The following is a 13,139-nucleotide window of genomic DNA, read 5'->3' as shown; positions in this document are numbered from 1 at the left end:
ATGCTCAGCTCCATTTTAGCGCTAAAATCCTTCCAATTGTATTGTCTCCATCTCCACACGGTTCCGATATGGTTTCCACTGTTGACCGATCGGAGATAGCTTTCTTTGATCTGGAAACAACTATTCCGACCCGTGTTGGACAGGGGTATGCCATTTTGGAATTTGGGTCGATATTAGTTTGTCCTAGGAAGCTTATTGAGCTGGAGAGCTACGATACGCTAGTTAGACCACATGATCTGTCCCTCATTTCAACCTTATCCACTCGCGCCAACGGTATCAGCGCTGACGCCGTCGTCTCCGCCCCCGCCTTCTCCGACATCGCCGATAGGGTCTACGACATCTTACATGGTAAAGTATTCCAATTTTCGTTTATCCTATCAAGTATTTACTGAATTGTGAATTTAGTTTCTAAGTGTTTGATGGATGGATTGTTAGGAAGAGTTTGGGCGGGTCACAATATATTGAGGTTTGATTGTGTGAGGTTGAGGGAGGCGTATGCACAGATTAATAGACCGCCACCGGAACCCAAAGGAACCATTGATTCATTGGCTTTGTTAACGCAGAGATTTGGGAGGAGAGCCGGTGATATGAAGGTATATTATGACTCCCTTTTATTTTAACTCAAAATGCTCAGAATCTTGAGATATGACGGATTTTTATGAAGGGTTTTGTTCAAAGATTGGTTTTAGTGTCATTTTGTTACATATTTTTCTGTTCTGATGGAACTGTGGAGTTGATAATTCCTCAGAATTTGTTCGATGGGCGATAATATATTTGACACCATTTTAGAATCTTGTTCTTGAACCTTGCATATCAAGATTCAAAAGGAATCTTTCTGGTACTGGAATTTTCAAGATGATAATTTACGAATACAGTAGTTAGCAGATGTACTCACGGAAACAGCTGCACTACTCTTTCAAATAGAGGTCCGGCTTGTCTACATCTTACCGCCCCACCCACCGCTGGGTGGGATATATGGGCTTGTTTGGTCTAATATAATTTATGAATCCGGGTATTCTTGCTTCTTAGTTGACACGTTTTGTCCATATGGTTGTGACACAGCCAAGCTCCAACTTTGCAATATGCAAGCATAGAGGCCATTTCCATTCATTCATTGCCCTTCAATACCTTATTTTCTGGTTCTCTATATAGTAAAGTTGCAAAGATCTAAGTTACTCCACATGATTATTTTGTGCTCGGTGGTCTGTACAATTCGGATTTGTGAACCAATTCTGTTAAGTGGCTTATATTAGTTATCTGCCTTTTATTCAGATGGCCACTCTGGCGGCTTATTTTGGGCTTGGACGGCAAAGTCACCGGTAATTTTCCTTTCTACCAACATAAATGTGGATTACCACATTTTTAAATTTAAAATTTGTACCATTTTCATATGCATAAACTTCATGCTTTATCCATGATGTTTTTTCCCTTTCTGTTTTTGTCTCTGTGGTTGGTTCTTCTTGTGTGGTTTCAGAGTTCTTTTTTCCCTTTCGGATTTTATAATAACAGTATAAAGAAGTATATTACCTGCAGGAGTTTAGACGACGTTCGACTGAATCTTGAAGTTCTCAAGTACTGTGCAACAGTTCTTTTCTTGGTAATTTCTCATGGAAACATTCCCTTTGCTTTCTTTAAGTTCCAAGCATTATTTTCTCCGTATGCATAAACTTTTGAGTTTGCAATTATGAAAAAACATTTGAGTTTAGATTCTTTTTCGAGTTATACCATTGCATCTTCTTGTTGGTGATTTTGGTGTCACCGGTTTCATTTAGTGTAAGAGGTAAATATACGAGAGCTAAAGGGGATCTTTACTTAGTTTTTAATGCAAATTAGGAGGTGCGGAGTGCACACTTGTATAAGACTAGGTTGATCCCGGTACGACCAAAAGGTGGGGGTCAAGGGGGCTGCTCCCCTGGCGGGGGTACCGCTGCCCGGTCAGCGGTCGGGGTCGAGGGGGGCCGACCAAAATTTTAGTTTCTATGGAAAAGTGTTATGGAAAACATCACAGCCTCGGTAGGCAGCTGATTCATTTGGTTCTTGACATATGGTTAGTTCCTAACGGATCTTTTTGGTTCTTAACTGTTGTTAACCTTCTCATTACCTTCCATAACTGTTTGGTCTTATCCAATTTCTGGAAATAACCCTCGTTTTTGGCTCTCGAATCTGAAGATTGATACATTTCAAAACCAATAGTAATATAATCTAATTTCTGTGCCTAAGAAATTTGATTGTTCCTCTTGGATTATCCCATATTCAGAATTCCGTGGAAAGTGATATACACGATCCAAGCAAGAATGCAAGCAATTGTGATTTCTGAAAACCAACCTATTGTTCATCTACCCAACACTTCTTTCTAGGGAACTTGTTGTTTAATGGAGGATGAATTCAAGAAAATAAAGTTAACAATCTTTCTTTTCCACTCTTGAAGTTGCATTTGTGGACAATTATGGTTCAATTTTGCAGATTCACTATAGTATAGTTTTCATGCAGGAGTCAAGCCTACCAGATATATTCACAGAAAACAATTGGGCTTCTCTGAATTCTACTACAAGTTATCGTTGTAATGGCAAATCCACTCTAGAGGGGACAGGATCGACAACTAGTCCACTCTCGTCTAGCAGAAACATCGAAAACCCTACATTACCTCTAAATCCAACTTTTTCAGTAGTCATTCCAGAGGAACAGATTCCAAATCTAGTTGAATCTGGTAGTGCTCGATTTGACCCTTTTCAGATGGGCCAATTTGTAGACGAAATGGAGAAGGAATCCCTTCAATCGAATGAAGCCATGGTGGAAGAATCATCTACCACCACTCTATCTGATGCTGTCAGCAATCGCACTGAATTCATAGAGCCTGATGAAGTATCCATAGCTTCAATCACTGTAGCCGTTTCCCCCCTTTTTCATGGGTACCAGAGGATGCAAATGCTTCACAGAGATATCCCGATGCAGATTCGTTGTGATCGGATGTTGATATGGTTTGGATTAAGCACAAAATTTGTGGATCGGCTAAGTTTTGTGGTCGATGCAAACTCTTCAAATCTATGTGGTGTACTTGATGCATGTGATGATATTGCCAAGAGATTTGTGGATCCGGATAGGAACTCAGAATGGAGACCTGTTGTGAGCAGAAAGCCTGGCTTTTACAACTCGCCCACCGTTAGATTGCAGTAAGTTGGTGTTTTGCTCTTTGCACTACAACAAAATCGGCTTTAGAGGACGTCAAAATGTCATAATATAATGCTTTATAGGACGTAAGTTTATATGATCACATCTTTTTATACCGACACTTTTTCAAATAGTCATATAAAAATACTATCAGTAAACCACAAGGGTGGTGCCTGATTGGTTTGAGCGTGGCTCCAAAGGTCAAAAGTACCTGGAGGTCCCAGGTTCAAATCCAAGGAGGAATAAAAATCCCCTTGTGGCCACAGAGATTCAAATGCGGTGACTCCGGGCTATCTGCAAAGCAAGTGGTCGCCCTGGGATTAGTCGGCTCGCATAGCGGGTTGGATATCCAGGTTAATAAAAAAAATACTATCAGTATAGTATGCTTTATTTCAAAATTGTCCTCAAAACTTGTTAGGACACGCAAAAGCATCTTATCAATTAACTACAACACATTTACATAGGACGGCATATAATTGTTTGGTCCTACAAGCAAAAGTCCAGTAAAGCAGTCTATTTAGACATTTTTGGCGTCCTATAAAGCTATGTTGTAGGCTTGTTCCAGTTGTATTGAAATGTCTATATCCAAAAAAATTACATACACGCATACTATTGTCTGTAAAAAGAAGATTCATGGTATGAAGTTTGTGGTCAAACAGGATAATTTCTTATAGATGTAAATTTGACTATTGATGGTCAAACACTTACTTTCTAATATGCCATTTCTACAGCTTACCCACTGTAGCAGGAGATACCACAAGATGGATCACAGAGATATACCATCAACAATCATCATTATTGCCACCCACCCAATTGTTTGTTTCCGGTAACTATGATGTGGCAGAACTCGACGCCTTGTTTCGTCCAGGTTTCGTTGTGGATGCTTACTTCTCTTTAGATCCATATAATTATCAACAGAATGCCGGAATACGTTTAGTGGCCAAGAAGTTGATTGTTCATACTAACTGAAAGGTTTTCGTGCATACCTTTCTTGTAGCTGATTTTAGCTGACAGTTAGAAGGAATACTTCATTTAATACTTGTAAAAATGGTAAACTAAATGTAGGGTTTCAATTGATTTATGTCAACTTATATATATATATGTTTGTTTTTCTCATTTATATTAAATTCCTTTTACGATCTTGATTCTCATTCTGTTTTTACTCTAAATGCTGCAATCTGCAAGAAGAAAGAGCATCAAATGCTTGCAAGTTATGCAGAAATGCATTATGCTGGTATGATCGCATCCACCCAGAAAAATAATGCACGGTTTACTCCAGATATTTACAGGCAACCCATGTGATCTAGAATATTTGTTCCTTCCATGTGGTTTGGTGATGATCTCTTTCTTAGCTTCGTTATATAAACCAGCTTCTGTATATGTTCTGTGCGGGTATACTTGTTATTTTCTCTTTTTGCAGGAGTTAATTACACGATGGATAAAGATAAGAGTAAAAGAGGAAAGAACAACAGCAAAAACACTAGCATTTCTGGTACTGTAACTACAAACGGTAACCCTAATGGTCGCTGCAATTTGAGGATTTTGCTTTGTGATACCAATGTAGAGAGTTGTCGCGAAGTTTTTTCCCTTCTTTGCCAGTGTTCTTATCAGGGTATGCTACCACCTAAACCCATTAATCTCAATAATGATTTTCAACGACTATTCATTAACGTTAATATTGAGTCCTTTAATAAAGTCTAAATCTTGAATCTTTCCTTTTATAGTAAGTTCTGTTGTCATGATTCATGGGAGGACCCTTCTAATTAAGTGTCAAATTTTTATCATGGTGTCATCTGGTATTGTTTCTTTAAGGGTTTTTTTGACCTTATCTTGCGTTAAATTTAATCTGATTTGTAGTTACGCAAGCGATTACAGCAGCTGAGATGAAGGATGCATTGCTGTTAGAGGGGCCTTGTACTGATATCATTCTTTGTGAGGCCAATCTTCTGCTACTTAACAACGGAGAGTTGTTGAAAGCCATCACAGAAAACAAAATGCTGCAACACATCCCTGTGATCAGTACGTAAGCGTTAATTTGCTTGAGGTATTCTTTGGAATTCCATCGTTTTTCTTTTTATTGATTTCTTTTTCTTTCGGGTTTTTAGTGATTTTGACCGAGGATCAAGTGTCGCTTACTTTGAACGGGTTGGGACTAGGAGTAGCTGACTACCTTATGAGGCCTGTAAGTGCTGATGAACTCCTCAACTTGTGGACTCATATTTTAGCAAGAAGCTGATTACTATATATATATATATATATATATATATATATATATATATATATATATATATATATATATCATGATTTCTAGTGTATCCCACTCTATAATAAATGAATGATGATTTCTAGTTCATTCCACTTTATAATGAATGATACTTCCTATTAATGGAAAGGTTCAAGAAAATCATCCATGGTGCTTTCATGAGATAATCTAGGACTTTGGAGGGCTTTTTGGTCCGGTTATTGATGTTTAGTCGGCCATGTGACATTGCGATTTTATACTACCAAGACAATAGATCGAGTTGACGAATAATAAATAAATCAAAATATAAAAGTTCATACTGTGTATTATATTAAAGGTCTTATATATAAAAACAATAAAAATGTCTTAAAATAACCAAGTAACATATGAAATTCACTTGCATAGAATCATTTTTTTGACATTTTTCAAAAGCCGGATTCGGGAATCATAAATTGGCTAAAATGCTAAAACATGTGTAATTTAAGCCAAGAAAATTTTAGTGGCCTTGCTCCATAACTCACATTAGAACACCTTCAGCACGACCGGACCATGCTTGTAGTTCCTTCGTGATTGTTATGAACCTGCATCATGAACTTGCAACATATTCCGTCATGAATCTCCTTATCACAAACACTTGATGATCTGTTTTCGGTTTTTCCCATTTCAGTAAAACACGTATAATTAGAAACAAGACGTGAAATAGAGATTAGAAATAGGAAACAAGGGATAAAGATCCATTTTGATGACGGAAACCGGAAAGACCATATCTCCATATATCACCCCGGAAGGGTGACAGCGAAAATGAAATGTCGATCTTACCCATCATCAAGAACAGAGACATACAACGGAAATGAAGAGATTTGCAGGTGGTTACAAGGCTATATTATGGAAAAGGTGCATGAATGTAAAAGATGGTATGAGAATGGATATGGGAACCCATATCATATCCATTGGAGAAGAGAAATAGACCAAAAATCACCTAACAATTAGGTAAGGCCTCAAAGTTTGGTAGGCCAAACTCTTTGTTGGATAAATGAAGCATGCACAATTTTGCCATGTGAGATATATGATGAATAGCATGCCATGTGATTCCTATTCACATGTGCATGTTGCACAATTTCTCAATGTGAGTCATATGATGCTTGTAAACAAGGCCAAATAGAAAAGAAGCTTGAGAGAGTATTATGAAAAGGGAATAGGTCAAGGATACCGTTTAAGTCGAGCTCGAATAATCTTTTTCAAAATAACGTTTAAGTTTGATATTCGTTTAACAATTTTGATCAATATGATATAAAAAATTTGAACTTTATAAGATCGTTTAAGAGTTCGAACTCGAAATCGATTGAATCGTTCATTGGCTCAAGCTCCGTATCACTTGCAACAACCTTATTTTTTTTTTCTTATAATTTTTTTATCTTTTGATTATTTGATTTATGAACATGATTACAACAACATTAGGTTTATAGAACGTCTAAAAATGATTAAGCGTCCTAATAGAATATTTTACGAGACTTAAGATTTTTGGACCAAACAAAAAAACCGTCATATCTAAAAGTGTTACAATAGGATTATAGGACATTCTTGAGCGTTTTAACAAGTTTTTTAAGACGCTTTTGAATTAAATATCATATTAATTATTTTAATACGATACTATTTGAAAAAATGTTCTATAAAAAAATGAGTTTATAGGTCATTTCTAAAAAACGTTCTATAAAATAGCTAATACGATATCTTATTTTACAAGTATCCTAATTTTTTTGTTAAAACGCCTAAAAATGTCTCATAAACCTATTGTAACAGTTTTAGATACAAACATTTTTATAGTTTGTAACTATAAATTTAGGTCCCATAAATTTAAGTCCTATAAAGAATTATCTTAAGTAGTTTAAACATTTTAACCGTCTTATAAACCTAGTTTTGATGTAGTGACGTTTGACTTGAAAAAGTGTATTCCTATATGACATGGCTTAACTCGACTATGAATCGAAAAATTCAATAAGGTTTTATACGAACTGAATTAAACATTGGTTTTACTGAACTCGATTTATTCATACAAACAAACTTTGTATTCGAGATCGACTCGAGAATTAATAAGCTTCAGCTCAAAAATCAAATAACCCATTAAATGATTGAATCATTAACGATATACTAAGGAGCTTAATTAATATTGCAAATTATAGATATGTTAATTTTGAACTATTTAACGGTTCAAAAATCAATCAACTTGTGCTTAATGTAACAAGACCATTAGTAAAAGCTTGGAATCGAAGAAATCTCAAGAATCAATCAGCCTGTGCTTAATGTAAACAAAAAAGTCCAAGTAATTTGTATTCTATTTATACAAAAATAAGTCTCCCCGTTGTTTCCTGGCCGTGGCTCGGCTGGGCCCTTCCCTTGTGGTTGGTTTCTTTCTCTCTTTTTTTCTCTCTCCCTCTCTCTCTCTCTCTCTTCCTTTCTTCTCTCCCCTCTCCTTTTCTTGTCCTCTTCTCTTCTCTTTCCCCTCGGGGTGCCTTGGTTTCTCTGGCTGGTAGTTGAGGTTTTCCTCCTTCCCGCGCGCTTCATTGTTTGGCTTTTAGCTTTTTTTCTTGATCTGGAGGGGTCTCCCCCCTCTCTATCAAAAAAAAAAAAATAAGTCGTATAAAAGACCGAAATCTAAAATCCAACTAAAAATCCAAAATTTATTCTATGCCCTTAAATAATACGATAATTCAAAATAAGTAGAACAACGTTTTTAGTTAACATGATGTCCAAAACTGTTCATTATAAAAACGGATTTTGTTTTTATTTCTATTTAACATAACAATAATATATTGTTAGAAATTTATTTGAATTATATTATGAAATATTTGACTATTTTTTTTAAAATGTTCCTTTTGGTTATTTTATATGCTTATAAGCTCGTTTTACTAAACATAATTAGTTTATCAGTTAATTTATTAGTCATCAACTAACTTATCAACTACTTTGTCAAACAACCTTTATACTTCTTTTATAAATACTGATCATATATGACATGATAAGTTTGGGAAACTAATTGATAAGTTGGCTAATAAACAATAAAACGTAAAATAACCAAAAATGACATCTTGAAAAATTAATCAATTGTACTATTTCAAAATATAATTGAAGTCAAATCTCTAATAATATAATACACTAACTAATATAAACAAGATCGTAAAAAGAATTAGAAAAAAAATAATATATTGATTAAAAGAATTTGAAATTGATTATTATATATTCTAATATTTGGATTTGTTAAAATAAATTTTAATAAAAATCTATTATCTATGATTTTAAATAACCATTACATATAATATTAATAAAAATATAAATGGTCTATCTCACCTATACTAATTAATTAATTTTTTTTCAAGAAATATGTTTAATTTATTTAATATATTTTTATTATCTATAAAATAGAATAAGTATAATTTTAATTTTTATGTTATATAAACATCATAAAATTATTATATTTATGTTTTAATAACTAAATATATTGAATAATAATATGAAAATAATCAATATGATTAATAATTAATATAAATAATTATTAAATTATATAATTAAAATTAATTTTCAATTTATATTAGTTAATATTAGTAATATTTAAATTTATTAATATTTATTTATAATTAGAAAGGTGCTCGCACAATGCAGCGAGATACATCTCAATTTTAATATTTTGTTTTTTTTGTCTCGGTCGATGTTATAAAAAATAGAAAAAAATATTAATATTAACACCAAAATGACTTTAAAATTTCTTTCTTTTTTGTGTATTTATTTAATTCATTTTTTTGTTTTAATAATATAATTTTTTATAAAGATAATAATTAAGTATTTTGTTAGAACTCAATGATTATTCTAATTATATTTTTTATTTTTTATTTAAAATAAGATGTTTATCCTGTATTTGATTATGTTTATCTGCAGTTAGTTATACGAATTCAGATATAGAGCTTTAATAAGTTGTACTTATGCACAGTCTACTTACAATCTTAGATTTTAAGTAATATGCATTAATAAACAGTACATTACGCATAAAAAGTGGTTTTTAAGAGTTTTTGTCAAATGCTTTATAATATAGTATAGATTAATAGCAATAAATAGTAATTAATATTAATAAGGATTATGATTAGAAAAAAATGATAATTAGCCATCAATATGATACTTCAAATAAAATTTTATTAAGTTAGAGGCTGTTTGACAATTGCTAAATAATTTGTTGCAAAATGATTAAGTGGTCAGAATGATTAAGATGCTCTCATGATATAGTGCAAAATGAAATATAATTGTTTGGTAATTATGTACATAAAATTAGAGCTTTTAATAGTTAAAGGAGATCAATGATACAAAATCATTTAGAGATTTTTAGAACCATTAAGAGACAGATTATTTTTGCTAAACAAGATTCATCTCTTAACGATTCAGAAATTATCTTTTAGTGAAACTATTAAAAGGTAAACAAACAACCTTTAACTTATAAATTAATTTATATATATTCAAACATGTTGTCATGACTTATTTGTATTAAAACAATACATGCTTATTAGACATTATAAATGCGTAATATTTTATGACGTGTAAATTATATGAATTTTTAGAATCCTCTCCTCCCCACACCGGCTTCTTCCATTTCCTGGTGCATTCCCCGTTGGGGATGCCCTAAAGACATCTGTTTGAAGGCCTCACTTCAACCGCACCTACTGTCCTTTCCTACGACGACCTTCGATCGCCGATTACCGGCGACCTCATTCACTTCCTCTGTTCAAATCTCCATCTATATCAATATAAACATCCTACATCAGGTCAGTCCTTAAACTATGTGGTTTTATGTCGGCGTGTATTAACAATCAGAAAGATTCAACCGTTGGTGGCCGGTTTATCTCGAAGTGAGGTTTAGCCATTGGTGTCTTCTTTCAATGTCAATTCCTGTTGTCTCTCGATGCCTTTCAACTTCCGTTCGAACCAAAAACCCTAGCTTTTGTTTCACGACGTTTTCAGTTACGAATTCGGTAGAAAAATTGTGGACGCATTTGCAGAGTAATGATCCAAACATTGAAAAAACCCTAACAAGAGTTGGGGCTAAATTGGATTCTTCATGCGTAAAGGAGGTGATAAGGAGATGCGGTTCTACTGATCAGCGTTCTATATTAGGTCTTAGATTCTTCGTATGGGCTGGGGTTCAACGTGAGTATAGGCATAACTCATACATGTATAACATAGCTTGTAAACTATTAAGGGTTAATCAAAATCCTAATGTGATTAGGGACGTTATCGAGGCATATTCTGTTGATAATTGTGTAGTGAATGTTAAAAGTTTTAAGGTTGTTTTGAATATATGTAAGGAGGCTAGGCTTGCCAATGAGGGTTTATGGGTGTTGAAGAAAATGGACTATTTTAATTGTAGGCCAGACACAACGGCATACAATGTTGTGATTAGGCTGTTCTGTGAGAAGAATGAGATGGATGAGGCATTTAGGTTGATGGAGGAGATGAGTTTGAGTGATCTTTACCCTGATATGGTGACATTTGTTGCAATGGTTAAGGGGTTTTGTGATTTGGGTAGGATAGAAGATGCTAGTAGGTTGTTTGAGGTTGTAAGCCAACAAGGGTGTTCTCCAAATGTGGTTGCGTATTCGGCTCTTCTTGATGGGATTTGTAGAGTTGGAAATCTAGAGAAAGGGTTGAATTTATTGGAGGAGATGGAAAACAAAGGTGGTGTTTGTGCTCCAACTGTTGTTACGTATACATCTATGATCCGTAGTTTTTGTGAAAAAGGTAGGTCTCTGGAGGCATTTACCATTTTGGATAGGATGGAGGCTTGTGGTTGTGCACCAAATAGGGTCACAATAAGTACCTTCATCAATGGCCTTTGCAAGGAGGATCGAGTGGAAGAAGTCTATAAGTTGATTGATAGAGTCGTTGCTGGTGGGAGTCTTTCCGAAAGTGAGTGTTATAGCTCTCTTGTGGTGACGTTATTCAGGGTTGGAAATTATGAAGACGCTGAGAAATTATTTAGGAGAATGTTGGTTAGTGGTTTGAAGCCGGATGGGTTGGCTTCTAGCACGTTCTTAAAGCGGTGTTTGAAAGAGCAACGAGCACTAGATGCTTTCGTGTTATACAATGAAATTGAGAAATTGGGGTTTGCAGCTTCCATTGATTCGGATATTTATTCTATCATGATGGATGGGCTCATTACCAAGAGCCATTTGTTAGAAGCTTCAAAGCTTGCTAGTATGATGGTTCAGAAAAGCATCCGACTTAAAGCTCCTCATATAGATGGTGTAGTCGAGTGTCTAAAGAATGCTGGAGAAACAGAACTAGTGTCGCATATATATAAGGTGAATGGTGGTTGAGTATGGCTGTATGATGCTTCTCTTTGTGTGTTGCTCAATTGTGTTGGGACACTTGTTGCCTTGTGAGACAAATTTAAAGAGGTTTCTTGCTGTTAGATCATGTTCTTCAAGATCATTAAAGCTCTTGTGGTTTCATTTTGGTATTTTGAGTTATCTGAGTACCTATTTCATCAAATTGAGGGGCATTTTTGTTTTTCTATTATTGTTAAAAATTTCTTTTAAAAAATAATATATTATATTAAACTTTTCTTGTATAATTGCTTAAAGCATTGGTACAAGTATTTAAAGCATCAAAACATCAACTCTAATTTTTGTTTCCTCACAACAGCCGTCGCTTCTCCAGAGACTGTGATCTTTGGTGATATTTGCGTATTTTTTTGGGGTTTGTCTTCCTTTTATCCGTTGGGGTTCTTGCCAACACCGCCTTTGACAGAAACATCATACCTTTGGCGGCAACAGATACGTGCATATGTGTGTATGTGATACTGAAACAATATTCGAAAACAAGGCTTCTGGTTTAGCCAATCAAGTAAAATAAATACAGGCCATTCCAATCTGGCTACCCCTGGTTTGCCAGAGCAGAAAACACGTATCTATGCCTGTCAAGAGAAGGTTTGTTCTCCGATCTTGTTCTGCTGCTTCCAATTTAGGGGTGATTTCCATAGATAAGATAAGAGAATGAAGATAAAGGGTTTTCATAATAGTTAATAGAGTAGAGGGATCTTCAACTGCAACCGACTGATTTCCATGGAGGATGTGGTGGTGACACCAACAGAACCACAGCTTTTGTTGGTGATGATGGTGGTGGGAGGGAAGTCGAGCAAAAAAGAAATGGGGAAGATCAATATTTTGGGGAGTAAACTTCACTTTTGGTCTTTAAAAGTGGAAACTGAACCAAACCGAACCGAACCTTAAGATGTTTTCTGTTGGGTTTGGATCTTGCTTTGAAAAAGGAACCTCATCACTAACGTCTCTAAACACGTCTGTCAAAGCCAAAGTTAAAATGGTTCAATCATGTTTCTCCTCTCTTTTTGTAATTCTTTTTTCGTTCTCTCTTATTTTTACAAAAACCATGTCTTTTTTCTTTTTTTTACTGGTGGTCTTTTTCAAAGATATGAAAGGACTTTGTAGCATTAGACATGTTGATCTCGAATCTTGGTAGGGAACATGGGGTGATGGAGAGCTCGACATTTAGTGCAGTAGGCGAAACACTGGTTAAACTTAAACGCATTGGGGATAATCAAGAACTTGGACAAGTGAAAGATAGTACCACGGTTACTGCCATTATTGTTGCTCTGTGTTCAAAAGGGCATGGCAGAGCCGCAGAGGGAGTCGTTTATCACCACAAAGATAAGATCTCGAATGTGAAACTT

At 34.8% G+C, this 13,139-nt stretch overlaps 2 protein-coding genes and 1 long non-coding RNA gene across 3 annotated transcripts; all 3 read left to right on the top strand.

Moving 5' to 3' along the window:
- On the top strand, positions 1–4,296 carry LOC112509715 (protein NEN1). The gene is made up of 6 exons (XM_025114814.1): positions 1–348; positions 436–593; positions 1,273–1,319; positions 1,534–1,597; positions 2,491–3,170; positions 3,900–4,296. Exons 1-6 carry the CDS (start codon positions 69–71, stop codon positions 4,135–4,137), a joined length of 1,467 nt encoding a protein of 488 aa, XP_024970582.1. The 5' UTR covers positions 1–68; the 3' UTR covers positions 4,138–4,296.
- Positions 4,297–4,712: 416 nt separating this feature from the next.
- Positions 4,713–5,391, top strand: LOC112508625. Its single transcript, XR_003068790.1, has 3 exons — positions 4,713–4,780; positions 5,026–5,187; positions 5,274–5,391. It is a non-coding gene; the product is annotated as an uncharacterized LOC112508625 (long non-coding RNA).
- Positions 5,392–10,072: 4,681 nt separating this feature from the next.
- Positions 10,073–11,772, top strand: LOC112509632 (pentatricopeptide repeat-containing protein At5g47360). The gene has a single exon (XM_025114697.1). It carries the CDS (start codon positions 10,330–10,332, stop codon positions 11,764–11,766), a length of 1,437 nt encoding a protein of 478 aa, XP_024970465.1. The 5' UTR covers positions 10,073–10,329; the 3' UTR covers positions 11,767–11,772.
- The last annotated feature ends 1,367 nt before the right edge of the window (positions 11,773–13,139 follow it).

This window comes from Cynara cardunculus, assembly GCF_001531365.2.
Source record: "Cynara cardunculus var. scolymus isolate 2C chromosome LG 3, CcrdV1, whole genome shotgun sequence".
Classification (NCBI taxonomy): Eukaryota; Viridiplantae; Streptophyta; class Magnoliopsida; order Asterales; family Asteraceae; genus Cynara; species Cynara cardunculus.
Note: the sequence above shows the minus strand (reverse complement) of the source record. Positions and strands in the feature narration are given on the sequence as shown.